Here is a 27,378-nt window from a genome sequence, read left to right as displayed (position 1 = left end):
GTCACTGTCGGGGTGGGCGGGTTTGGGGACGGCCGCCACCCTCCTCCGTCCTCTGAAGGAGCCTGGTCCTCACTCCTGGTGCTGAGACTCCCCCAGGGGCCCCCCAAGGCCTCCTGTCTGGCCTTGAGGGCTCTGCCTGTCTTCTCACCCGGGAGGAGGGCAAGGCCATGGGGCTGCCCCTGCTGCTGCCCCTGCTGCTGCTGCCAGCGTCTCTGCAGGCTGGTGAGTGGCCGGAACTGTCCTGCTCTGCCAGGGACCCCGGGGAGGGGCTGTGGCTGGGTGTGCGTAGAAGGGTCCCCTGGGGTAGCTGGCCAGGCCTCCCACCCCCAACAAACAAAAGGCGGGTCCCACAGTGCTGGGTCCCCCAACCCCTCACCCTCCTGCCTGCCCCAAGCCTGGAGAGGGGATCACGCAGGCCAGAGGGCCAGTCCTACCCCGTCGCACGTCCCCCTGCAGGTGAGGGTGCCCGATGGTGGGGTCACCTTCTGTGTCTCTCCTGGTGGCTTCAGAGTCTCTCCCTCCCTCCTCTAGGTCACCGGGCACAAGGAAATTCACAGGATCACTATGAGATGAAGCAACCAAGGGATCTCTCAGCCCCTGAGGGTGACTCCATCCTCATCCCCTTCTCCTTCTCTTACTCCTGGGAATTAGCCAAGGATCCCAACATGAGAATATCCTGGAGATGGAAACACTTCCATGCAGAGTTCATCTACAACACGACCCCTCTGTTCACCCACAAGAATTTCAAGGACCGGCTCATCCTGAACTGGGCAGAGCCTGAGAAGAACGGCTCCCTCCGGATCTCAAACCTGCGGAGGGAGGACGAGTCTGTGTACTTCTGCCGGGTGGAGTTGGTCACACTGAGAGATGGCAAGAAGGAGTGGCAGTCCATCGAGGGGACCGAACTCACCATCACCCGCCGTGAGTCCAGCTGTCCTGCCTGACGCTCTTGGAGGCCACTGGTGCCTCAGCCCTAGATGTGGCTTAGGCCCCTCCTTCTGACTCTTCTCTCAAACTCCTCTCCCTTCTCCCCTCTCCTCCCCAGGGCTCTGCCAACTTTACCCTTTTCACCTTAATCTTCCCCAACCCGGGACCACCTCCCTTGCCCATCCCCCTCTCTGCCCTCCAGATCCAGCCCCTCCCCCACCCCAGGCCCCCACATCCTCTGTGCTCCCAGCTGTCCTCCCTTCCTGCTCCAAGCTGGGCTCCACCCAGCCCCCTACCCTCACCCCACATCCTCCAGGTGACTTGACACCCTCGGGGTGTGGCTCCTCCCCTTTGTCCTGAGTCCTGTGTGGAGCCCCAGCTGCCCCATGTCTGTCCCCCACCAGCCATGAGCTCAGCCCACACACACAGCAGGTGCCGAGGGGCCCCGTGCCCCCATCACATGTTTTCCCATCTCCCCTTCCTTCTCTGCTCTGAACCCCAGAACATCAGTTCAACCATCCTTCCCTCGGTTCATCTCTCCTCGCTTTCCTTCTCCTTCTCCCTCCTTCCATCCCTTTTACCTCCTTCCCTCTCTCCCCCCCACCATCCCCCCCATGTGGTTCCAGTCACCCAGTCCCCAGGTCCACCCCGACCGTGCCCCTCTATCCTGGCCATGACGAGGTAGCAGTCCCGGCAGCCCCCCTGACTGTGCCCTGCATCCCAGGGGGACACCTTGGCAGCATCGCCCTGGCTGACCTTCCCCACGACCCCCAGTACAGCGGTCCTGCTCCTGTCCTCCAGTCACAGGAAGGGAACCGAGGCTCGCACAGCAAACACCTGCCCCAGGTCACTCCTGGTGTGGGTGGGGTTTGACCCCAGTTTAACCCCAGAGCCTCCCTTCTTAACCATGAGCTGCTTGGACTCACCTACTGACTTGTCATCTTGTTTTGACTATTTTTAACCTAATAATGGATGTGTAGCATCTGTCACTCAGTGGGGCGTTGGAACTTCAACAGTGTATCTGACTTCAGGGTAGAGAGGAGGGGTTCTCTTCTAGGCACAGGCAATAAGGAAGTATGTCACCAGTAGATAATTTTTTGAAAACTGAAAATTGATTAAACTTGTTTGCTTTTTGCAATCACTTGTGCTGGTGATTCTAAGCAGTATGTGACTCAACCTGAATTAAGCAAGACAGCTTTGGATTAATATTTCCTGCACCTCTTCCAAATTCCCTTAAATGGCCTTTTTGGAGGGACTATGGTCTCCTTAAATCCCTCTTCTTCCTTTCTTAATTCTTCCTTCTTTTTCTCCTTTCTCTATTTCAGCCACATTTCCTACGAGTTTTTTCATCGGTAAATTAATTTTTTCAGTTAATTCAATCAACTGGATGGTCATGCTTATTTTTACAGGGAAGTAATAAAAAGAGATGTTTTTAATCCAAGTGAAGTACCACCATGCAAAAACATCACACCAGAGGAATATCTATAGCAAACATAACTCATAAGTTTGAGATTGGCTTATTAATTTTTTTTTACAAATAGTTTTATTTATGTAACCAAATCTAATTATATTCTCACTTATAGTTTTTCTTTTATTTCTAAATCCCAAACCCCACATCTCACTAGAGGTAAAAAATAGTTTTCCTAATTTTTGTAAGATTTGATTACTTTTCATAATAAGTGAAAGAGAAATTTGCTCAGTCATCTCTGACTCTTTGCGACCCCATAGACTATAGAGTCCATGGAATTCTACAGGCCAGAACTGGAGTGGGTTGACTTTACCTTCTCCAGGGGGTCTACCCAAACCAGGGATCAAACCCAGGTGTCCCACATTGCAGGCAGATTCTTTACTAGCTGAGCCACAAGGGAAGCCCAAGAAAACTGGAGTGGGTAGCCTATCCCTTCTTCAGGGGATCTTCTCAACTCAGAAATTGAACCAGTGTCTCCTATATTGCAGGCGGATTCTTTACCAACTGAGCTATCAGGGAATCCCTTTTCATAATAAAGCTCTTCAATACAGTGAGAATTTATCTTGGTAAATGGTGTGAGAAAAAGAACTAAGTTGATCCTTATACCAAGAAACAAATCAATTGTCCTCACTTTGTTATTGAATCAGTTCAGTTCAATCCAGTTGCTCAGTTGTGTCTGACTTTTTGCGACCCCATGGACTGCAGCACGCCAGGCCTCCCTGTCCATCACCAACTCCTGGAGCTTGCTCAAACTCATGTCCATCGAGGCAGTGATGCCATCCAACCATCTCACCCCCTGTCGTCCCCTTCTCCTCCTGCCTTCAATCTTTCCCAGCATCAGGGTCTTTTCTAAGGAGTCAGTTCTTCACATCAGGTGGCCAAAGTATTGGAGTTTCAACTTCAGCATCAGTCCTTCCAATGAATATTCAGGACTGATTTCCTTTAGGATTGACTGGTTTGATCTCCTTGCTGTCCAAGGAACTCTCAAGAGTCTTCTCCAACACCACAGTTCAAAGCATCAATTCTTAGGTGCTCAGTTTTCTTATCTTTATTTCTTATTATTGAATATTTCCCCCTTTTTCCATTGATTAATAGGACTTAGCTTTTAAGTTCTTTTGTAAAATAGCATCCATTTCCGGTCTATCTATTCTGTTTCACTAGTCTGTGTTTTCTTTTCTTTAATATTCATTTGTTTGGCTGCGCCGGGTCTTAGCTGTGGCATGCAGGATCCTCGTTGTGTGTGGGATGCAGCTGTGGCATGCAGACTCTAGTTCCCCGACCAGGGCTGGAACCTGGGCCCCCTGCACTGGGAGCGCAGAGTCCTAGCCATTGGACCACCAAGGAAGTCCCTATATTTTGTTACATTAGAAGCACACTGTTTTAGTTATTATAACTTTATCATGTTTCAATGGCTGTTAAGACTTTTTCCATCACAATCACATTACTTCTTCCTCAAAAAGTTCATTGGTGTTGCCTGCCTATTCTTCCACACAAATGTTAAAATAAGTTTGCCAAGTTTCTAGAAAAACATTCCTGTTGGTTTTTTTAAATCAGAATTGCATTAAATCTATAAATTTAATGCAATTTACTGACAGAAATTGAAATCAGTATAATGCACAATCTTTTTGCTGAGGAACAGGTCCTATTTTATATCCCTAAGTAAACCTTTGTAGTGTTCTTCCAAAGATCATGTGTCTCATAAGACTTTTCATATTCTTTATTTTTATTATTAATGTGCAATATGTAAAAAAATGTGTACTTGGTATAATTTTCACTCTAAAAGTAATGCATAAATTCTGGCCAAGATGCTAGGTTATATGCATATGTTTACCTCCACTCCCTCCAAAAATCTACTAAAATGACAGCAAAGGGAATTTTTCTAAGACAAAAACCCAAAGGGACAAAAACATTTGCAAGTTAGGTGACAAAAACAAAATTTTAGAAGTGGGAAATAGACCAGAGGAATTAAACCCTAAGTCAACAGTGGGGACATCCAGAAGGAAGGCAATTTATACTGCAAAACCCCTTAAAGGGTCAGGAATAGCAACTCCTAGTACCCATGAAACTGGCGTGGAAGGGGACCTGGAAACTAGAGCACTAACTGAAGTGTATTTAGGAAGCAGAGACACATCCGCACTCTCACACTTCACCCCAGCAAAAGACTGGATATATGCATTCTAGAAACAATAATCCACAGGGAGTCTTAGGGGGGTACCCTGGGGCATACCCGGAGACAAGGGTTCAGTTCTTAAATTCGGAGATTTGGTGAACTGATGAGACCTGAAATACCGTGACCCTTGTAGAGGCCTCACAGGACGCAGGCAGCCAGGCTGGTACTCCACACCACACACCCACTAAGGGCAGACAATCAGGAGACTCTTCTCTGGAATAGCTATCTGATGGGCCTGAAAAGATCTAGAAATCTAACAGATCACTCTACTCACTGTAGAGTGAGTCATACTGTCCTACTCACTGTAAAGTGATCTGACATGCACTTTCTGCTATAACACACTCACATCTTCATGCATGTTGGGAGCCAAGGGGACAGGGTGGCTGGGGTCTTGGCCTTGCACCAAATCCCCTGCAGTGAGGACTATACCCTCACCTCAGCTGTGCCCAGGATGCCTGTTTTTAAAAGCTTTGAACTAAACATTTAAGGAATGTTTGTCCCATGAGATGCAGAGAGCAGAACAATCAAGGGGGAAGGGAACGTGGAAGAATCCAAAACAATGAAAGGAGACTGAAATTTTCAAAGAACCATCATCCTCATAAAGTTAAAGAATTTCATGTATATGACACAATAGAATGCTTTGCAAAGGAGCTTTCAAAACAAAAAAAGAGATCTTAGAAATTAGAAGTATACTAGCAAAGATGGAAAACTCAATACATGATTCAAAGATGAAGTTCATGGAAATATATTAAAAGGTGGGAGAAAACTGAAAGATTTGGATATTGTAGTTCAAGAAAATTCAAAGATTTGGATATTGTTGTAGTGGTTTGAACAGTGGCCCCCAAACAAGTGAATAATATCTTATATGGCTGCAGATGTGATTCAGTTGAGGAATTTGAGATGAGGAGGTTATCTGGGATTATCTGGGTGGACTCTAGATGCTAATAAACATGTCCTTATAAGAGAGGGGCAGTGGGAGACTGGACACAGATGGAAGAGCAGGCAATGTGACCACAGACACAGAGACTGGGGTGAAGCAGCCATTAGAAGCCAAAGAAGCAAGGAACAGACTGCCCCCCACCACAGAGCCTCCTGAGTGATGCAGCCTGGCTGACACCTTGATTTCTGCCTTCTGGCCTCCAGAACTGTGAGCAAGTAAACTTCTGTTGTTTAGAGTCACTCAGTTTGCAGCAATTTGTCATAGCAGCCTTAGAAATATAATGTTGGAATTATAAGGAAGAATAAGACAAATTGAGAATTGGTCCAAGAGTTCCAATCTCTGAACAAGTTTTAAAAACAGACAAAAAAGGCGGCCATGGGGAAGAAAATATCAAAAAAGCTACTATAGAAATTCTCCAGAATGAAAGAACCCAGCAACATGAGTAAAAATAAAAAGACGAACCCTGGGGGTACTGCAACATACAAATTTCAAAACACCAAGGATAAGCTCAGTTCAGTCTCTTAGTCATGTCCGACTCTTTGTGACCCCATGGACTGCAGCCCACCAGGCCTCCCTGTCCATCACCAACTCCCAGAGTTTACTCAAACTCATGTCCACTGAGTCAGTGATGCCATCCATCTCATTCTTTGTCCTCCCCTTCTCCTCCCACCTTCAATCTTTTCCAGCATCAGGGTCTTTTCAAATGAGTCAGTTCTTCACATCAAGTGGGCAAAGTATTGGAGTTTCAGCTTCAGCATCAGTCCTTCCAATGACTATTCAGGACTGATTTCCTTTAGGATGGACTGGTTGGATCTCCTTGCAGTCCAAGGGACTCTCAAGAGTCTTCTCCAACACCACAGTTCAAAAGCATCAATTTTTTGGTGCTCAGCTTCTTTATAGTCCAACTCTCACATCCATACATGACTACTGGAAAAACCATAGTCTTAACTAGATGGACCTTTGTTGGCAATGGTTTTTGTGGTAATGTCTCTGCCTTTTAATATGCAGTCTAGGCTGGTCATAACTTTTCTTCCAAGGAGTAAGCGTCTTTTAATTTCATGGCTGCACTCACCATCTGTAGTGATTTTGGAGCCCCCTAAAATATAGTCTGACAGTTTCCACTCTTTCCCCATCTATTTGCCATGAAGTGATGGGACCTGATGCCATGATCTTAGTTTTCTGAATGTTGAGCTTTAAGCCAACTTCTTCACTCTCCTTTTTCACTTTCATCAAGAGGCTCTTTAATTCTTGTTCGATATCTGCCATAAGGTGGTGTCATCCGCATATCTGATAAAGGGAGATCTGATACATTTCCAAGGAGGGAAGAAACTGGCCACATAAAGAGAGTCAGGAATTAGAGTGGCTTGGCTGTCTCAATAGCAATAGAGGATACTGAAAGGCAATGGTTGAGTGTCGTGAATTTCCAAGGGAAAATTATTTTGTTTAATCCTTTAACAAATCAAATAGCAAATACTGACTGAGTGCCTGCTATGTGTCAGGTCCTAAGCTGGGCACTGAGGAAAGAGCAGTTAATACAGAACAAAACATAAATGTCCTTAACAATGGAACTTACACTTGAGTGTACAACTTACAGTTGAGTGTAACAACTTACACTCGAAAGAATATCACACACAAAAAACAAATTAATTCTGTGTGTCAGGTGGTGGTGAAAAGAGAAAAGCAGGAAAATGAAGCACAATCAGTGGCTAGAGGTGCTAGGGTGCTGCTTTATTCAGATGGAACAGGAAGGCCGCTGGGACGTAAGTGAGAGTCCCAGTAGGAGGCAGCTGCTCCAACAGGGTAACTGAGAGTTTTGATGGGGGGCACAGGGTGGGGAAACCAGTCAGGGATAGTGAGACGCCTGGGACCAGCCACAGGCCTAAGAAGCAGGGGAGGAAGTAGGTTCTGGGACCTAGAAAGGAGCTGTGACCTCTGGGGAGAGAGAGAGTTTTGTGTCTATTTGCCTGGCTGAGGGATGGCCAGACAGTTGCTGAGACGTTATTTCTGAGTGTCTCTGTGAAAGTGTAGAGAGATTATCCCAGTGTGGAGAGAGGAGGTCCCAGGGCTCAGTCCCAGGACCTCCTCTCTCTACACTCACTTCCCAGATAAGCCTGTGATTTAGAAACGTGAGGTTAATGCCAAAAAACAGCAAGAGGTGCTAAAAACAGTTCCATCTGGGGAGTGAGGAGGGGGTGCTGTTTTTATAACCTGTGGGGAATTTGTTGATTCTTTAAATTATGTGCCTATACAACTTATATAAAAATAGATGTTACATTTTAAAAATAAAATTACTGGTAATACATACTTGCACATAGTTTTAAAAACAGTCAAACAGCACAGAAGGGAATCAAATGAAAATCACATTCCTCTCCGCTTTATCTCTCAGCTACTACCCCTTTCTGCAGAAATGCTCTCTCCACAGATAAGAGACACAGATGCAGATATACAGAGATGGAACATAAGAGACTCAAGCTGCACACTCTCCCGATCTTCAGCTTGCTGTGTTTACTTCATGGACCTCAAGTATCTTTCCACTTCAGCACATATACATCCACACCTTTCTTTTTAAATGACTGCATGGTCTCCCACTGTAGCAATGGATTGTAGTTCACTTAATCAGTCTCATATTTAAAGACATTTAGGTTGCTACCAAATCACAAATAAAGCTGCAGAGAACACCCTCAAACACAGGCCTTTGAATACTTGTACCAGCACGTCCATAGGATAATTTCCTAGCACAGAAATCACTGAATCTAAAGGCACGCTTGGATATTTTACATTCTGATAGATATACCCAAACCTCTCCTAAGGTTGTGCCAACCCATACTCCTGCTGTGTCAATACTAGGTATTTTCCCCGACTCAGGTCAGTTTAAAACAAAATAGCCTTTTATTCTTTTAGTCTACATTTCTAAAAGTTATGAATATTAGCATCAAGATTATGTTATCACTTTATGAAATGAATTAGAATTGTACCGTTTTCCATATTTTTCTGTTCTAGAATCTTCTGAGAGTTATCTGTTCCTTAAATTTTCACAAGAATTTTTCCATTAAACCTTCTGAACTTGAAATCTTTATGAAAAATAGTTCTTTAATAGTGTTCTAAATTTCTTCTTTGTCTAATCCATTAAAGGTTACTATTTCTTAAATGCATTTTTAAAAATTATTATTTGTCTCAGAAAATAATCCATTTCAGAGGTTTTTAGAATTATCAACCCATAAATTGAGCACACACTCACTCATGATTTCAATACTCTTTGTTGTTGTTCGATTTACAAGAGTCTTGTCTGTTTTCTTGTGTTTTTTTTTTTCTCTAACCACTTTCTGCATTTATGATTCTTTCTGCTGTCCTGTTTCCTAAAAACATTTATTCCTACGTAGGTTTTCATTACTTTTAGTTTCCTTAGAGCTAGTTCCTTTCTGTTTGGTAACTTTTTTCTTTGGAAATTGACTATTTCCTTCATTTTAAAACTTTCATTCCATTTTAAATAATTATAGCATCTAATACTATGAATTTAACTTAGAATTTGGCTTTAGTCATATTCCAGGAGTTTTAAAAATATACATATATATTGCTGTTGTTTTTATTTTCTAAATAGCATGTCATTATATATATTTATTTGACTAAGAATTTAAATTTTTTGTCTCAATTGAGAAATAGGATTCACACTTTACTAATTTCTACTAAGTGGACAGAGAATTCAGTCCACACAAGATTTTACTGGAGTTGGGGTTTTTGTACGTGGCTTACTATTATGCCAGTTTTTTAATGGTGCCTTAAACATCTACAAAGGTAGCATGTCTGTAGTAAGTAAAGTTCAATATATATTCATGTAACAATAATATATTTCCAATAATACTAGTTGCTTTACAGATGTTTTCTCACTTATTAAGATAATCATGTAAAGTGACAAACACTGTTTGAATCCACTTCTCTGAAGTACCAAGAGCAATCAAATACTTAGGGTCAGAAAGCAGAACAGTGAATGCCAGGGCCTGGGGGGAGGGGGGATGGGGGTCAGTATTTAATGGGGACAGAGTTTCAGTTTGGACAGATGAAGTTCGAAAGATGGCTGGTGATGATGGTTGCATGCTAATGTGAATTGGCTTGATGTCACTTAAATATGGTTAAGATGGTAAATTTGTGTTGCATGTATTTTACCACAATAAAAAAATTTGTTTTTGATTCTGTGATTTACTTCTCCCTATATGTAAGTAATGAAATGAGGTTCTGAGATCACAGCACTGATCAGTGGTTGAGTCAGGATTCAAACAGAGTGAAGATTTGGAGCTTCCAGAATCTCCCTTTGTTACTCCCCTCTCTGTGGGAGAGCTTCAGAGAGTTGTTCCCCACTCTCCACATTCCCCAAACTAGGGAACAAGATGAGACAGTTTTCACCCAGATGCTTCCAGCCCTTCAGCGAATAATTTGCATATTTCTCCTGTCTTCCCAGCCAGCAAGACAACCATCCAGAACCCCACCACGGCTGCCACCACTGCTACAGCTGTCCTTAAGAACTCAGAGGGCGGAAAGAGTCCATGGTCTTGGCTCCAGAGTACGGAAGCTATAGTTGGGTTGGCACTGGCCAGCGCTGCGCTTGTAGCCACAATTGTGGCGCTGATTGTGTACTTTAGATGCAAGAGAAGCAAAAGTAAGTGATCCAGGACCCTCAACCTCTCCCCAAGATTCCCAACTAAGTGTTTCTCAGAACCTTCCTGCATCAGAATGACCAGAGCTGCTCAGTAAAAATGCAAATTCCTTCTGGGCCTGAGGTCTGGGCTTGGGAATCTCATTTTACCTCCTCAGGTGGTATTTGTGTGTCATCAAGTTTGGGACCCACCGCTCAAGACCAATCCCTCTCTACAAACCTGATGATTTTCCAGTTCTTGTCTCCTGACTTAATCATTTCTCATCAGTCTCCCTTTTGGTTCCTGGGGAGGGAGGGCCTGCCCTGTGAAACACAGAAGAGAGAGAAAGAAGGGATAGGAAGGTGGCTCCACTCAGCAAGTACTGGTTGGACACCGATTTTCCAGAGCCTGGCTTATAACTGGAAATGCAAAAGTAAATAAAGCGCAGGCCTGCTCTCAAGGATCTGGGGGCTGGGAGGATGAGGGGAGCAGTTGCCTCAAGGGCTAACAGCCTCGTGTGGAAAGAGCTGTGGTAGTTTGGGAGGAAGGAAGGGTAATCAAGGAAGACGTCAAAGAGGAAGCGCAAAACTATCAAAGAATGAAGAAGAATTAGCCAGGTGGTGAGGGTGGTATAGAGGTCACTGTCTTTCCAGGGGAAGGAAGGCATTCTAGGGACTGTAGGTAGCTCAGGGCTGTGGAAGAGCCAGGAGATGAAAAAAGACAACCTTGGAAATCACATCCCAGAGCCTCTGACCCCAGAAACAATGTGAAGCAGAAGTGGCCTCCTCAGCTTGGCCTGGCAGATACACAGTCTGGTGGAGGGGCCAGGCTGGGGTCACTCTGAAATCATTATTTTATTCTGCAGAGCAAAAACCATAGTGGTTGTGTCCTGAGACTAAGAATGAGGGTTTGAGATGAAGAAAAAAACTTGATGTAGTCACTGAGAAAATGCAATATGGTATTTGATGATCAATTCAGATGAGAAGCCATAAATCTGTATGAGCATCATTGTATTTGACTATGTTTTTTTTCAGCAGTATTCAACTACAACCTTTAGAAATTACTGATTAAAATCCATCTTCCCTGGTGGTCCAGTGGTTAGGACTCTACGCTTTCACTGCCTAGGGCCTGGGTTCAATCCCTGGTCAGGGGAGTAAGATCCTGGAAGTTGTGCCATGGCCCAAAAAAAATAGTTGTGTTCAGCTGCTAGCATCAGAGAATAGAAATAACAGTGGGCAAGTAACACAAGAGTGGATTTTTTCCTCCCATCTAAAAGGATCTGGAGGCAGAAAGCAGAGGATACTAAGACACTGAGTCTCCTGTCTACTCACTGTCGTGGATACTGGCTTCTATCCTGAAGGTTGCTTTATGTGCAAGACAGCTGCTAGGATGCCAGATTTGTGAATCTAAACAGGAAGCAGGACGTAGGAGGAAAAGACAAAAAGACTCTGCTCCAGCTGTCTGTCCTTTTAAAGAGTCTTCCTAAAATTCCTGCAGCCATGAAATTAAGACGCTTGCTCCTTGGAAGACTAGCTATGACCAACTTAGATAGCGTATTAAAAAGCAGAGACGTTGTTTTACCAACAAAGGTCCATCTAGTCAAAGCTATGGTTTTTCCAGTGGTCATGTATGGATGTGAGAGTTGGACTATAAAGAAAACTGAGCACCGAAGAATTGATGCTTTTGAACCGTGGTGTTGGAGAAGACTCTTGAGAGTCCCTTGGACTGCAAGGAGAGCCATCCTAGAGGAAATCAGTCCTGAATATTCACTGGAAGGGCTGATGCTGAAGCTGAAACTCCAATACTTTGGCCACCTGATGCAAAGAACTGACTCACTGGAAAATGCCCTGATGCTGGGAAAGATTGAAGGTGGGAGGAGAAGGGGAGGACAGAGGATGAGATGGTTGGATGGCATCACTGACGCGATGGACATGAATTTAAGTAGGGTCCGAGAGTTGGTGATGGACAGAGAAGCCTGGTGTGCTTCAGTCCATGGGGTGGCAAAGAGTTGGACACGACTGAGCAACTGAACTGAACTGAAAAATACTACCCACAACTTCCCCTTATATTAATACATCATCAGCTAGGTTTCACCATAGATCCCACATCTGCCTGTAGGGGGGAGGGGTACCCTGACACTCCAAATAAAATCAAGGTTCTGTAACTGAATAAGAAGAAGGGAATGGATATGGGGCAAACAAATAGCATCCTCTGCCCCAGGGCACAGCCAGGATTGGAGATGTGGCAGAAGCACAGGGGGACCCAGGGGATCAGGGAGCCCATGAGAGGGCACAGGTGGAGAGGAGAGGGCTCAGCGGCAGCTTGGGTAACCTGAGTGAATCATCAGGACAAGAGTGCAGTGAGGTCACGCACAGGTATGGAGGGATGATGACCGAAGAGAGCTGGGAGGAATTTTAAAATATAAAAATGATACTAGTGTTTACTATGTCAGAATTCTTAGTCCCAATGGAAAAAAAAAGTCCAGGATGTGACTGAGTGGACCTGAGGTCACTAGAGTTGGGGGAGGTGATAAGTCCAACCTGTTCAGAGGGTGACGGGGCTCTGGGTGCGGGAAGAGCTGCTCTCCTGACTGATGGTGAAGACAAGGCAGCACAGGTGTGGGCAGCCTCAGGGTGCCTACAGGGTGGCGGCTCTAAGTCCCGAGCCCTTCCCAGGGAGGTTTCAGCTGGGATGGGGCAGATAAGCAGGGAGGAGACAGGCCTCCGTGGATGGCACAGTGACTCGCTGTTGGTCCTCCTACAGGTGTGCAGACTGAAGCCAGGACCCCAGCCAGGTGAGCGCTTGTCCTCCAGTATGGGGGGAGGGGCAGTGCTATTTTATGAGCAAGAAGTTTCCTCCCGAGCGCAGCACCAGGGAGCCTTCCACGGGCCTTCCCCCCTGGGCCTTCATCCACATCCTCCCAAGTCCCCACAGGCCAGGCTCTTCACTTCCTGAGGCTCCCGATCCTTAACAGTCAGAGCCATGGCCCAGCATTTTCTCTGACTCCCAGAACATCCTTTGTCTGTCTCTGGCACCCGCCTTTCCTCCTTCCATCCCCAGGTCTCAGCCTTTCCCTCTGTTCCTCCTGGTTTGTCTCCCCCTTGAACGCCGTCCCTCCAGAAGACACCCACCTCCTCCATGCTTTGTCCCCTTTCTTGCTCCTCGTCCAGTCTGTCCTTTGCCCTGTGACTCAGGGCCTCCAGCTGCTCTGCCCTGTCTCTCCTCAGAGCGGCTTCCCTTATGGCCCCCAGCCTGGCTCCCTCTCTTCTGGCCCCGGCTCCTCTTCCTTTCCTCTCACCCTCCTCACCATCCACCGCTTTCCTTTCTCATCCTCTCTGCCACGTCCAGGCTTTTCCTTCTCACAGCCCCTCCCTCCTTTCTCGCCTTCCTGACTCTTGACAGTCTCCTTGGGAGTCTCCCAGGGGACCAGAGAGAAGCTCCCTGGTTCTCACGCTCCAGTTTGAACCCAGGCGCTGCCACAGAAATGACAGGCACCCTGGCCTGCTTCTCCTCCCTGCTCCCCTCAATAAACCCACTTCTCTGCAAGAGTCCACCCCAGTCAGCTCTCAGGGATGGGGCTACACTGAAAACGGCCCCTCATCCCTGTCCAGACAGCCTCCGTCTGAGCCTCAAACCTCTGCCTTCATCTCCAAGTGTGACCAGGCAGGTCACAGAGCCCCCAGTGAGAGGAGCAGCCCGAGGCAGGTGGTAGCTCTTTTCTGCCCAGACTCTGACACATCACTGCCCTCCTGTTCCCACTCAGGGAGTCCTTCAAAAACACGGAAGAGAATTACGAGAACATCGGGAATAAAGGTAAGCCCTGCCGCCATCATCCCCGCTATCACCTGGGTCTTCCTCCTCCTCCCCACAACCCCTCCCCACACAGGTGCCCTCAGCATCCTCCTCTCTCCCCTGCCTCACCCACCCTCCCCTGAGACTCTGGTCCTGACCTAGAGATGACCTCACTGCTGGAGCCCCTGCCCGTTTCTCTACCCTGGCTGCCTGGTCACCTGATCCTGGCACATGTTGATTTTTTCTAGGAGAATATGTAGACCCCAAGCCGGATGCCAAGGTAAGCAGCGTTGATTAGGGCCTGAAAGGAGAGGGAAGTCTGGAGAAGCAGGGGGTGGAAGAACAGAGGGACTGCAATGTAGTCAGGGCATCAGCTGTGGGATCGTGGCTCTGAGATGGGACTCTTGCCCTTCAACTGTCTCACCCACTGCCCTTTCCCTTCTCCCCCAGGATGATGGTGGTGGCAGCGGAGGAGTCCTCTACGCCTCCCTTGCCCTCTCTAGGTTAAACTCACCAGCAACAGCAGTGCCTCCCTTGCCCTCTCTCCATGGGGGCCCCCAGGAAGAGACCCTATACTCTGTCTTAAAGACCTAAGCAGTGGGACTGAGTGAGGACCTCCTTCAAGTCAGCTGCGCACAGCAATCTCAGTTCCCCACAATCACCCCGGCCACACACAGATCACTCAGAAGCCGGCAGGTGCTGACGGCCACCAAGGACCTGAGAGTCACACAGCCACCGCTCCAATTCCCTCTTCAACTTCCCAGCCTTTCACCACAAAAATAAAACTACCTGTACAATCTCCCTGAACACATCTAAGGAGAACTTCTGTCTTTCCAGAAGTTAAAAAAAATGAACCATGAATGCTAGCTCACGCCCAGATCCCTCCCCTAGTACTGTGTTCAGTGACTGCCTCAGGCCAGAGACAAGTAAATCCCCAAACGCTGGTAATCAATCTGGAACCCAAGGTCTGTCCCCCTAATCTAACCCTTCTACTTTCCTTAGGATAATAACTAGCATGCGTCATGTGTTCACGCTTTACACACATGGCCTCATTTCAGCATCATCAATCACTCTATATGGCACTGGATACACCATCTGAGACAGGATAAGAACCAGGATGGTCACAGAGCTTTTCCCAAGGCCATGTTGCTAGTAAGTGGCTGAGGCAGGTTGTGAACCCAGACCTGCTTTCTCGATGTCCTTCTCCCAGGACTCAGGTGTCATCACCTTCCCAGATCCCTATACTGACAGGTCTCCCACCAGAAGGACCATGTGCCCAGTGACATGGAGGAGAAAAGGAAGAAGCCAAAAAAGACCAAGTAGTTAGAGACAAACCAAACCAAGTAAACCAGTAACCTGGTTTATTAACAAGAACTGCACAACTCTGACTTTAGCAAAGTAACCTCACAGCCAGTGAACAACCCCAACACTTATCAGCTTCTTGGGGATCCTCTGAGAGGCTCTTCACGCAGGAAGGAGTGAGAGAGCAGGAAGGAGGCACAAGTCCACAGCTATTCCTCACAGAAGGCCACAGCGAGCTCCCCCCTGTCAACTCTGTGCTGCGGCTCCTCCCTCTGCTCCAGCTCTTCTCCAACATCTTCCATGAGTTGGTCCAGATCCAGGTCACTGGAGGCTCCATCGTCAGAAGGCACACTTCCAGCATGCTGGGGTTCAGGCCCTTCTTCCCCCACAACATGACAGGCCCCACAAGGAGCTGGTGCGATCAGGACTTCTGGCACTAGTCTAGCTTCTTTTTCTTCAGATAGGCTGCTTACTGGGGCCTTGCTTTGGGGAGCTTTAAATTTTTTCTTAGGGTCTAAATGAAAAAGTGACAAAACTGAGAGTCTTATCGGGTAATCTGTCCTCACCTTGTATAAGTCCAACTCCTAAACCTTTTATTTCCAAAACAATCTCTGGGAAAAGATGACTTTTCTTTATAGAAAGAAAATGGGGTTTGGGATCAGAAAAACTTGGATTCATGGACCTCGAGAAAACTTTAAACCCTTTGAACCTCAGTCTCTGTATCTTTAAAATGGCAGATATCCAGTGATAGAGACACTGAAAGAACTAAAGGGAACAAGTATAGAAGTATCTATCCAGCCAGTCCACAAAAGTATCAATAAATGTTACTTCTCACCTCCTTACCATTCTTGTATCCCTGTATGTCCCTGAATAAAATCAAATAATAACCATAAAATGTTTCTACAGTGTGTGTTGTGTTCTGCAATTTAGATGATGCCCTTTTGGCCAAACTTTTGTGTGTTTTTTTGTTTTTGTTTTTTTCCAAAGTAATGAAAAGCTGTGGAAGTTTTACGGAACGATCAGAGCAGGAAACCTGCAGACGTGAGCCTCACTCCCCACAGTCCCCAAGTCTGGGTCTTACCCGGCTGCTCAGATCCTGAATTTCCATGCCCTTTTGTCCTTCCCATTATAGGCACAGGTGGAGGTGCAGGTTCGTTTAACAGAGATCTCTTTGTTGTTCTCCTTTTCAGGGTCCCATCTCGTTCATCTGCTCCACCGGCATCACTCCCAACCCCCAATCCTGAAGGACATTGGTTTATTTCTGAGTGACAGTGTGGTTAGGGTCCACAAACTCCAAACATTTAGTCTCTGCCCTGGGTCTTCTGCTCATTTTCAATCTAGTGAGTCCTTCTGGTTCCTTTCTTTTCCCCCAAATATTTCTTTTCTTTCTCCCTGGGTCGTCTTCTCTTTATAGTTCACCTCAAAACCTGCCTTCCCCATGAAGTCATCCTTCTTGGCTAAAAATTTAAAATATTCATTCCACCTTTAACCTAAGATTTTGTAATTCAACTCACAGAAGTGAGAAGCTACAGATTCCCTGACCATATTAGCATGAGTCTTACCCATTTTCTCAGGTTCTGGAGCCGAGAGGTCAGTAAGGCCCAGCTACCTGCAGACTCCTTGCACTTTCTGCTTCTGCCCTGCCTTAACAGGAACACATGTCTCATTTCCAATTATCCTGCTTACCTCTTGTCTTGGGTTTTTTTGTTTGAATTTTGGCTGGCTTGGGATTAAGCAAAGTTGGATCCTGAGAAAAATAAAATATAAATGAAGTCATATAATTGTGATTTAATAGAGTAGGATGCTACAGAAATGATGGGTGTACTTAAGGAAGTTCCAGATGCTAATTCTTCCCAGTTTGATCTACAGAATCGATCTAACTTCAGTCAAAATCCCAGCAAGTTATTGTGTACCAGTATATGATACCCTAATGATGGATACGTGTCCAAGTCCATAGAATATACACTACCAGGAAGAAATCCTAATGTAAACGATGGACTTTGCGTGATTATGATGTGTCAATGTACTGAATAGGTTCATCAACTGCAAACAAATGCACTGCTCTGGTGGACGCTGTTGCTAACAGGGGAGGCTATACATGTGTGGGGGAAGGAGGCACATGGAAACTCTCTGTACATTCCTCTCAATTCTCCTGTAAACCGAAGACTGCTCTTAAAAAGTCTTTAAAGATGAAAAATATCCACATTTCATATGCCTGAAAAGAGACTAAGGAAATAAAATAATGAATATCCTAAGTGTCCACACAGGGAAGAAAGTAAAGAGAGGCAACCTGCTATTCTGTAAAATTGCTCCAGTAAGAACCAAAGAACTACAGTAGGAAATGAGATTATCATCAAAAAATAAGTTCCTAGAGATATGAGGTATTAGAATAACTGAGGACAGAGGAGGCTCTTCTTCCCTGAAGAGTCCTAAGAGAGAAAACTAGCCCGTCAGGGCTACCCTGATGTAGGGACAGGACAGTGCCTTAGAAAATACAAATCCATGCTAACCAGATGCCCTATAGCTATCTCCTCAAAGGAATCCCCAAGATCAATCTTACTGCTTTATCTCGTTCCTCCTCTCCATCCTCCTCCAACTCTGGCTCTTTCTCTTCTTTCTCCAAGCAGGAATCTAAGCTGCTAGTCCCAGAGAGCGCTAAGTCTAAAACAGGAATAGGAAGGAAAGGCTAAATAATTTATCCAACAAAACAGGTGATGAGTTAGTGGAGCTGATCCCAGAAAATCAATCTTCCAACTCTGTCTTTCATATCCAAGTCGTATTTTCTCCGTAAAATCTGCTGTCAGATTATCATGGTTCTACCCTCTTCCAAGTCCTATCACTAGTCAACATGCACCCTCCCTCCCTACTCCCTTTTTTCTCCATTCCTCTCTCTACCCATGTGTCCATCCATCCATCCCAGACATTTGCTCAACGGCATTTATGTAAAGCCTCATATTATAGAATCCAGAACTAGGTTGACGGCACTGGATATAAAATAAAAGCTTCAGCAGCTGCCCTCATGAAAGAATCCCTTCCCTCCCTCTCTGGTCCTTAGCCTCCTACTTATCCTACCTTTTTCTTCCCCATCATTGTCAGGTCCACTGTATCGGCTCCAGAAACCAAACAAGTTAACCCGCTCCTGAGGGAGCCAAGAAACAAAATCATCATCCACTGGTCTCCCAGGGGATAGTTTTGCCCCTGTCTTCAAGGTTTCTAGTTATAGAGTTTGTATTCATATTCCACATCGTTTTCACTTGAAACTTCACATTAGGTTTATCTAAATTTTTGGAGAACTTAACTACTATATTATAACATTATACAATATTATTGTAACTTCTTTTTCCAGTTTGTTTATAATTCAGTTAATAACTGGGAAGAGGAAATTAACTGTTTGTTATTCTCCACCCCCTATCCAAAGGCAGGATTTGAGGGTAAAACTAACTCCACAGAATAAGGTACATACACCTGAGACTTGAAGTTAAACAGGGTGGTGGGATTCCCTCTACCACAAACTGTCTCTGTTTGGACAGAGAAAAAATTCCATTTGTCCAAGGGTAGGGAAAAGAATGGATAGTTTAGAGTCAAAGGAACTTGGCCTGGGAAGAAAAGACTAGTTCTAGAACTAAGACTGTGTAAGAGGGAAGGAGAGCCAATTTTCTACAGGAGGGACTGTATGACTTGTTTTGCGTCCCAAGTCCCAAAGAGAAGGAGGTGTGTGATCTAAACTTTCCCACCTGAATACTGATCTGCTCTGCCTTTTGAGCCATCATCAGGGCTACCAACAGTTTCTGGCTGCAGTCCTTATTTTTGCACTTTCTCTGAAATGAAAGAAGATTAGAGTCAGTGATAAACATTAGGGAAGTGACTCCAACATACTGTTACTCACCAGACATTATCTTTACATTTATCTCTACTTCCTGGTATTGATATGATACTCCTATTCTTAATCTTTTGAGCTCAGAAACACAGTCCTCCCTTGTACCCAAACAAACCTTTCATCAATTTCTAGCAATATTTTCAACCAACATTTTGGCATCCTCTCCAAAGTAAAGCCCATGGAAATTTGTAGAGGCAAAATTAAAGGAGTTCAGATGACTGCACTTTTAAGCTTCTCACAAGTTTCTTTATATCCAGCTACTTGATTTAATACTCACGGCCTGATTATCTAAGGTCCCTGAGCTCCTAGGCCTCACTGGTAAGGCCCAAAATGATTATGGGCGTCCCCGTGGCTCAGCTGGTAAAGAATCTGCCTCAAAGCAGGAGACACTGGTTCAATTCCTGAGTCAGAAAGACCCCTTGGAGAAGGGATAGGCAACACACTCCAGTATTCTTGGGCTTCCCTGGTGGCTCAGATTGTAAAGAATCTGCCTGCAATGCAGGAGGCCTGGATTATATTCCTGGGCTGGAAAGATCCCCTGGAGAAGGGAATGGGTACCCACTCCAGTATTCTTGCCTGGAGAATTCCAGGAGGAAATATCACTTAGTTATTTCAGTGGTTCTCAACCAGGGGAGACTTTATTTTTCTCCCAGAAGATATTTGACAATGTCTAGAGACACTTTTTTGGTTGTCACAACTAGGGTGAGGGCTACTACTGGCTAGATGCCATTAGAGCCCATGGATGCTGCTAAATATCCTATAATGCCTAGGACAGCCCCTCATAATAGAAAATTATCTGACCCAAAATGTCAATAGTGTTGAGACTGAGAAACCCTGAGTTAATCTGTGCCTTCATTTCTATCACACTTGCTTTGGCTAACCTGCAGAAAACCACGGTCTTCATGAAGGCCCTCTATCTGCAGACAGGGAATGAAACTAAGAAAAATCATTTTCCTGCTGCAATCATGGTAGAAGGTGTTCCTCATGAATAGCCTCACCCTGGCATACTTGGTCAGACATGCAATTTCCTCCTGGCACAGCTTCCTCCAGGAAAAGTCACATTTAATAAAGGGAAGATTTTGTTTCTCAAGTTCCCTATATCACAACTGACCCCTGAAGGTTACTCACCACTCCACTTAGCTCCAGGGTCAGCTCCTGGAAGTTCTTTAGCATGTTGACTGGGATCCAAGCACGAGAGACTGTTTCTCCAAAAAATGTCACATGGTACTTGGACTGTAATAAAAGATAGCTTTGTTATAGCCTCTTGTCCTTCTTCTTGCTCTGACCTGCTAACCAGGAAAAGGCAGGAGAAGAGCTGAGAATTCACAAGAAAGGAAGTGCTGGGCCTTGTCTGTTCCTTTAAGCCTGACCCACCTATCCCACCTCATTCCATTGTTCTTCCATCCTGACCTCAGATATCCCAACCAAAGCCTATTTGTCAAAATCACAAATGTCCTAGTAATTAATAAATATTTAATTAGATATTTGTTTCTATATCCATTTGTCACTCTAGCTAAGAATTTGTTTCTGTTTGTGTCTGCTGGCTATGTCTGTATTTCTATCTCTGTGCATCTATTAGGATGGATTTGTTCATTACTTTGCCCTGAGCACCTACCCACCCTGAACCAGGAAAACTCACCGGCAGGGAATCAAGATGAGAAGCAAAAAGAAAATATTCCCCCAGGTCAGGATCAGGTTCTACCATGCCTGGCCACCTGGAGAAGACAGATGGGTGTAGGGGATGGAAGAGAAGGGGTTATATGAGCAGAACACAAACTCATCAATATACATGTACATGAAAGGGCACTGGGCTTCCCTTGTGTCTTAGATGGTGAAGAATCCACCAGCAGTGCAGGAGACCTGGGTTCGATCCCTGGGTTGGGAAGATCCCCTGGAGGAGGGCATGGCAACCTACTCCAGTATTTTTGCTTGGAGAATCCCATGGACAGAGGGCTACAGTCCATAGGGTTGCAAAGAGTCGGGACACAACTGAAGTGACTTAGCACACAAAAGGGCAGTACGTTTTGCAAATAAAGGATTCCCCAAATAGACCCCTCTGTCATCCCTCCACAGTGGTCACTACCAAATGACTGAGGTAACTTCCATCAATGTACAAAGAAGCTCAGAATCTTCCTACTACAAAATATCTTATCTTCTAGGCCTCCTGGCAACCCTGAGAACAAAAATCTTCTGACTTGGGACATCTCCAAAGAAGAAACTCTTCCACCCTTCCCTTTCCTCTTTACTTTGTATATCTCTCCTTTCCTAATGTCTAAAAAAAAATCTTAGAGCCACTCATCTCTTTCTACCCATTCAGGGTAGAACTGGCTGACCCTTTTCACCAGGGACATACCACATCCACCATGAAATCTCTAGAAATCACTCTTTCAAAGCCTCCAAGATTATTCCTTTATATTCTCCCTCACCCATGCTCTTTATAAGGCAGGTAACATTTCCATTATAAATCCCTTTCATTTTCTTCCCTCTCTGCCTGAAGCTACCACTCTCAAGTTTATGAAGGATGCTCTGACTCTACCATGGCACCCTACCAGGGGTAGCCGTATTGCTTGGCCCAGATGATGGATCCTGGGATGTAGGAGGCATAGGCCACATCACTTTCATGACCAGTCCAGGTCTCCTCAGGGATATCACAGCGATTATACTGCAAGTCTGCCAAGAGAGGAGGAGTGCAGGGAAAGAAAGGGCCTCATGAGGTGAAAATCTGGATGAGGGCAGAGGAAAGGTCAAGAAGAAATTGTTATATGCAGCAGGTAAGACCAAAAGGACACTTGGAAGACAGGCCTGAAGGATGAATAAAGGCTCATGAAGGAAATGCAGCTAGAGCTAGGAGAAGCAGGAGTTATGTTCTGTAGAAAGAGATCCCAAACTTCCACCTACACATGTCTGACCCTGCTTCCACCTGTGTAACATCATGAAGATAATTTCTCCAATATTCTGTTTTCTCATCTGTAAAATAGCTGGGCAGGACTAGATCTTCATAATCTTTTTTAAGTAGTCAAACATTCTAGAATTCTAAGCCACTGAATCTTTCTCACTGGCTTTTCCTCATATATCCCATACCAACCCAATACCAAAAGTCTAGTCAGACTAACAGGGTCAAACCAATGCAGAAGAAGATGGAATTTACTCAGAACAATCGTTTAGATTCCAGGACCCCCCTACTCTTCAGAGTGTCTTCCTCTATCCCTTTATGCCAAATTCATTTTGAAAAGACATCAAGATCCCCGCCTCTCCCCAAATGCTAACTACAGGGACCCCTGGAGTTATAACTATATTTTTGTCATATTTAATCTAAAGGATGAAAGCAGGGAAAGAAAGAAAGGAACATAAAAACTGAAAAGAAATTTCCATTTTACCTGTGTTCTGGTCACAGGACCAATTATCTGGGAGGACTGAGGGGTCAATGTTCCCACGTAGCCGCCTCCATTTCTCACAGTTTGGGGAGGAACACTGGACCCAGACTAGACATTGACCTGTCACAGCAAAGAAACCTGAAATAAGAAGACTCAAAAATACGTTCTTCCTTCTTCAATTTAATTAAAATTAATATACTCCCTGCCACCACCACCTCTGCAAGAATCACACAGCCCTAGAGATCAACTTGTTCAAGCCCTGACTTATAAACAGTAAAACCAAAAGCTCGGAAGAGATAACTGACTGCTAAAGGTCAGTCTAAATTGGGGGCAAAGCTGAACTTGGAACCCAGGTCTCACACCTCAGTCTCTCTGCTGAACCATCTATCACCTCTTCTCCCCTGGGGCAGAAAGCAGTGTTTCCTGTATTTCCATTTTCTTTAAAAGGCTGCCTGGCATCTTTTTGGCTACTGCCTCATTTCCTGGCTGCATGTCACTACTAAAAAGTTCTCCTGAAGGACTGTGCTCGCTTTGGCAGCATATAGACTAAAATTGGAGCAATACAGAGAAGATTAGCATGGCCCCTGTGCAAGGATGACACGCAAATTCGTGAAGCGTTCCATATTTTTTAGAAAAATGGTACTGAAGAATTTATTTACAGGGCAACAATGGAGAAACAGACATAGAGAATAGATTTATGGACATGGGGTGAGGGGAGGAGAGGGTGAGATGTATGGAAAGAGTAACATGGAAACTTACATTACCATATATAAAATAGATAGTCAATGGGAATTTGCTGTATGGCTCAGGAAACTCAAACAGGGGCTTTGTATCAACCTAGATGGGAGGGATGGAGAGGGAGATTGGAGGGAGTTTTAAAAGGGTGGGGATATATGTATACCTTATGGCAGAAAGTGAAGAGGAACTCAAAAGCCTCTTGATGAAAGTGAAAGAGGAGAGTGAAAAAGTTGGCTTAAAGCTCAACATTCAGAAAACGAAGATCATGGCATCCGGTCCCACCACTTCATGGGAAATAGATGGGGAAACAGTGGAAACAGTGTCAGACTTTATTTTTCTGGGCTCCAAAATCACTGCAGATGGTGACTGCAGCCATGAAATTAAAAGACGCTCACTCCTTGGAAGGAAAGTTATGACCAACCTAGATAGCATATTCCAAAGCAGAGACATTACTTTGCCAACAAAGGTTCGTCTAGTCAAGGCTATGGTTTTTCCTGTGGTCATGTATGGATGTGAGAGTTGGACCGTGAAGAAGGCTGAGTGCCGAAGAATTGATGCTTTTGAACCGCAGTGTTGGAGAAGACTCTTGAGAGTCCCTTGGACTGCAAGGAGATCCAACCAGTCCATTCTGAAGGAGATCAGCCCTGGGATTTCTTTGGAAGGAATGATGCTAAAGCTGAAACTCCAGTACTTTGACCACCTCATGCAAAGAGTTGACTCACTGGAAAAGACTCTGATGCTGGGAGGGATTGGGGGCAGGAGGAGAAGGGGATGACAGAGGATGAGATGGCTGGATGGCACCATTGACTCAATGGACGTGAGTCTGGGTGAACTCCGGGAGTTGGTGATGGACAGGGAGGCCTGACGTGCTGCTATTCATGGGGTCGCAAAGAGTCGGACACAACTGAGCAACTGATCTGATCTGATCTGATGGATGATTCATGTTGAGGTTTGACAGGAAACAGCAAAATTCTGTAAAACAATTATCTTTCAATAAAAAAATAATTAAAGAACAAAAAAAGTTCTTCTGAAGGACTAACCAGCATTTCTTTTGTGCACAGCATCCAGAGTTCCTCTTTGAACTAACCTGTCCTATTTGAATTAACCTGTCACCAAATCACCAAGTTGCAGCCTTTGGGACCAAGAGCTCTGAGTTCACCCCTCACCAAAAGACAGGTTTAAGCCTATCGTTTCTCAGTCAACTATTTACTTCAGGCCCTGCTCAAAGGCCAAACATTCTTTTTATCCATTACATTCCAAACTCTCATCCCCACCTTTCTCTACCCCACATCTTCTAGGTTGACCCAAAGCTCCACACACCCCTTTCTCCCTCCCAAACTCTTCCACTATATTATTTGGAAATGAAAATGAAATTAATATTCTTTGGAATTCCAGGCAAGAGTAACTAAAATCCACATATCTTCAACCTGTTCTCTGAACATCTGCCTCCTTTTTTGAAATCTGGTGATGCAGAAATCTGGTGATGCTGCCCCAACCCAACCCCACCTGACCCATGCAGCCCTCTAAGCAGAAGCTGTTCTTCTCACATCCCCCAGACCAGAAAGGGGGGCCAGTATCACCCTTTCCGCCCATTGACACTTGCAGACCATTACTATCCTCCATTCTATAAAAACACTCCCTCCCTTAAGGTCCAGGCCATGAGATACACTGCCTTCTTATCTCCCTTGCAATGACAATGCTGCTATCTGGTTCAGTCTTTTCCTTCCCTCTGCCTCCTGCCCTCATAGATTACCATATATCCACAAGGGTAATGTACAAGCACCACATACCTTCTCCTCCATGCCACCTCAGTAACCCCTTCACCTCAGGAACCCACTCCCATCCTGCATGGCCCCCTGAGTCATCTGCAGGGACTGTACACTCCCCTGAATCACTTATCTAAACTCTTCTCTGATAAAAATGCCCCATCCTTCCACCTTGCTCCAAGAACTCATGGCAACTTTCCCTTTATCCAGATCTCCAATCCACTGGCCCCACCTTCCTCTCAACTAGTAGCAACCTCTTTTCTTCACTCTGTAGTTACGCACATTTGATTTCCTTAGATTCTCTTGCAGACATCATCAACTCCCTTTCCCTCTGTCCTTCCCCCGACTCAGCTGGCAAACACAATTCTGAATGAACCCACTCTTTTTCTGTGCCTACACTCATTCAACTGAGCTTTGCTAGAGAAAATCACTGACCAGGTACACCATATATTCAGTTAACGACACCAACCAATATGTTTCTCTAGTAAGTTCACTCTCTCACTTGTCAGTTTACCTTAAATGCTGAAACGTAAGGGATGCCCTCCATCCCACCAAAATCATCCCTCAGCAAAGTAGATGACTTACATTTGGGTCCTTCCAAAATATCTCATATTATGGATCACTTTCTCAGTTATTTTGAATAATTAAGTACTGGTTGGGAATGATGTATTAGTTTGAAATGACAGTTGCCACTGACAGTTGTAGATGTTTACAGAGGTAACCTGGCAAGGCTAGAAAAGAGAGTGGGAGAAAGGGCCAGGGACCATAAAAGAGAACAGAGATCAAGAAAATAAATGGTAGTTGTAAAAATATAAATATTCATGAGGAAATGAATGGGTAAAAAATCATCCTAATGCTATAAAACTAGATATTCATGGTTTAGGATGATATTTCTATGACAGTTTTAAAGACATACAGTTCCTTAGAGTTTCCTTTCCAACAACTTAGAAAGCAAAGATGTGTTAGAAAACTGAAGTTCAGATGTGGCTCTGTGTTAATGAAGCCTAATGTCATAGACACACAGGTAAAGAGCATTTCAGTTAATGCTAATTTGTGAAACACCAGCTTCCTTGGGTTCTGTGATCCCTCATTCTCCCTTTTCCCCTCTCCCCTTCCATTTTTCTGGTAACTTAATTGGGTTCACCTCATTCTCTGTCTAATCTCTAAATTGGAGTCCCAAAGCCTAATCATGGGTCTTCACTCCCATCTGCACTTTCTCCTGAGGTCAGCTTACCCATATCCTCTATTTGAAACCCATTTTCATACCTGACAACACAGAGATGTATGCCAGTGGCCTCTGTTCTGAGCTCCCAGTTCCTATAGCCACCTTGCTCTTTGACATCTCTATTTGGAGGTCTCACAACAATCTCAAACCCAATGAGTCCAAACCCAGATTCTTGATCTCATCCTACAGAACTGCTGTTCACCTGCTCCTTTCACACAACTGCTCAAACCCTCTTCTCTCTCACTTTCCAATATTCAATTCATCACCAAGTTCTGACAACCCTATCTCCAAAACATATCGTAAAACCATTTGCTTTTCGTCTCCTTCATCATCCTAATCCAAGCCACCAAAATATTTAATCCTAGCACTAACTTCTTAACTGGTCTACTCTTGGCTTCTCATACTCCATTCTCCAATTAATCACCAAAAGGATCTGTTTAAAACATCAATTTGAGGATGCCACTTCCCTGGTTAAAACCCACCAGGGGCTTCCCACTATACTTAAGATGAAATTCTCACTTTGTAACATGGTTTTTGAGCTAGCCACTGCTACCTCTTTATGAAGGAGGAAACAGACAGAACAGGCTCCATCTCGAAACGGGACTCCATCTTGGGCCGGACTGTGGACTTTTGAGCTCTATGCCCAGTATCTATGGAAACGACATACCAATTGGAAAACCAGGCCCCTGGAAGGAAGAGCCCCAGGGCTCATACCTAGACTCTCCCTCGCCTGAAAGAATACCCTAATTAACTGTGGAACTGAATAGAATCACACATTCTATTACGTGTACTGGGGTATGACCACAGGCCTATTGATAATTGTCCAGTGTTAACTACCTAGGCCTAAGGCATATGAATCAGGGTTAACTTTGTATTCTCTTTTCCTTTGTTCAGACCAGTTCCAGGGAATTTAGGGAGGTGGGTTTGGGCAGGTATACTTAGGGTATATAAGGTTTTCACAAAAGCTGGTCGGGGTCCTTGGCTAAGAGGAGACTCTGCCTTGCACCCGCCCGTGTAATAAACTTCACTCCATTATCTGCCCTGTCCTTCTGAGTCTGTTTTCCGGAATGTGTGGCTGTAACAGTTCCATTTATCTACAGCCACTCTGCAGCCTTGCTTCCCTTGCTCTCTGAATCCCAGTTATACCAGGTTTCTTTTGGTATCCAGAGTA

At 45.0% G+C, this 27,378-nt stretch overlaps 2 protein-coding genes and 1 non-coding gene across 4 annotated transcripts in view; 2 read left to right on the top strand and 1 right to left on the bottom strand.

The window, feature by feature from the left end:
- On the top strand, nucleotides 1-16,122 carry PILRA (paired immunoglobin like type 2 receptor alpha). Its single transcript, XM_061402116.1, has 7 exons — nucleotides 1-222; nucleotides 532-921; nucleotides 9,959-10,156; nucleotides 12,897-12,927; nucleotides 13,897-13,946; nucleotides 14,174-14,205; nucleotides 14,376-16,122. The coding sequence occupies exons 1-7, from the start codon at nucleotides 168-170 to the stop codon at nucleotides 14,517-14,519; spliced, it is 900 nt and encodes a 299-aa protein (XP_061258100.1). The 5' UTR covers nucleotides 1-167; the 3' UTR covers nucleotides 14,520-16,122.
- Nucleotides 15,270-27,378, bottom strand: part of ZCWPW1 (zinc finger CW-type and PWWP domain containing 1) — a 24,528-nt gene continuing 12,419 nt past the window's right edge. For both annotated transcript variants that reach the window (XM_061402113.1, XM_061402114.1), the window contains exons 8-17: nucleotides 22,482-22,598; nucleotides 21,654-21,774; nucleotides 20,744-20,819; nucleotides 20,233-20,337; nucleotides 18,962-19,045; nucleotides 18,300-18,366; nucleotides 17,788-17,888; nucleotides 16,914-16,974; nucleotides 16,309-16,467; nucleotides 15,270-15,741 (exon numbers count right to left, since the gene is read on the bottom strand). In XM_061402113.1, the coding sequence (XP_061258097.1) occupies nucleotides 15,437-15,741; nucleotides 16,309-16,467; nucleotides 16,914-16,974; nucleotides 17,788-17,888; nucleotides 18,300-18,366; nucleotides 18,962-19,045; nucleotides 20,233-20,337; nucleotides 20,744-20,819; nucleotides 21,654-21,774; nucleotides 22,482-22,598 (1,196 nt within the window). In that variant the 3' untranslated portion in view covers nucleotides 15,270-15,436. The remainder of the gene's footprint in view (nucleotides 15,742-16,308; nucleotides 16,468-16,913; nucleotides 16,975-17,787; nucleotides 17,889-18,299; nucleotides 18,367-18,961; nucleotides 19,046-20,232; nucleotides 20,338-20,743; nucleotides 20,820-21,653; nucleotides 21,775-22,481; nucleotides 22,599-27,378) is intronic.
- LOC133238960 (U6 spliceosomal RNA) lies at nucleotides 23,001-23,107 on the top strand. Its single transcript, XR_009733699.1, has one exon. It is a non-coding gene; the product is annotated as a U6 spliceosomal RNA (small nuclear RNA).

This window comes from Bos javanicus, chromosome 25 (assembly GCF_032452875.1).
Source record: "Bos javanicus breed banteng chromosome 25, ARS-OSU_banteng_1.0, whole genome shotgun sequence".
NCBI classification, from domain to species: domain Eukaryota; kingdom Metazoa; phylum Chordata; class Mammalia; order Artiodactyla; family Bovidae; genus Bos; species Bos javanicus.
The sequence above is the reverse complement of the archived record's forward strand: the minus strand, read 5'-3'. Positions and strand labels throughout refer to the sequence as shown.

Coding starts and splice junctions, on each gene's coding strand:
- PILRA (XM_061402116.1), top strand. CDS start 168: ATGGGGCTGCCCCTGCTGCTGCCCCTGCTGCTGCTGCCAGCGTCTCTG. Junction 10,157..12,896: donor TAGATGCAAGAGAAGCAAAA/GTAAGTGATCCA, acceptor GTCCTCCTACAG/GTGTGCAGACTGAAGCCAGG. Junction 14,206..14,375: donor ACCCCAAGCCGGATGCCAAG/GTAAGCAGCGTT, acceptor CTTCTCCCCCAG/GATGATGGTGGTGGCAGCGG.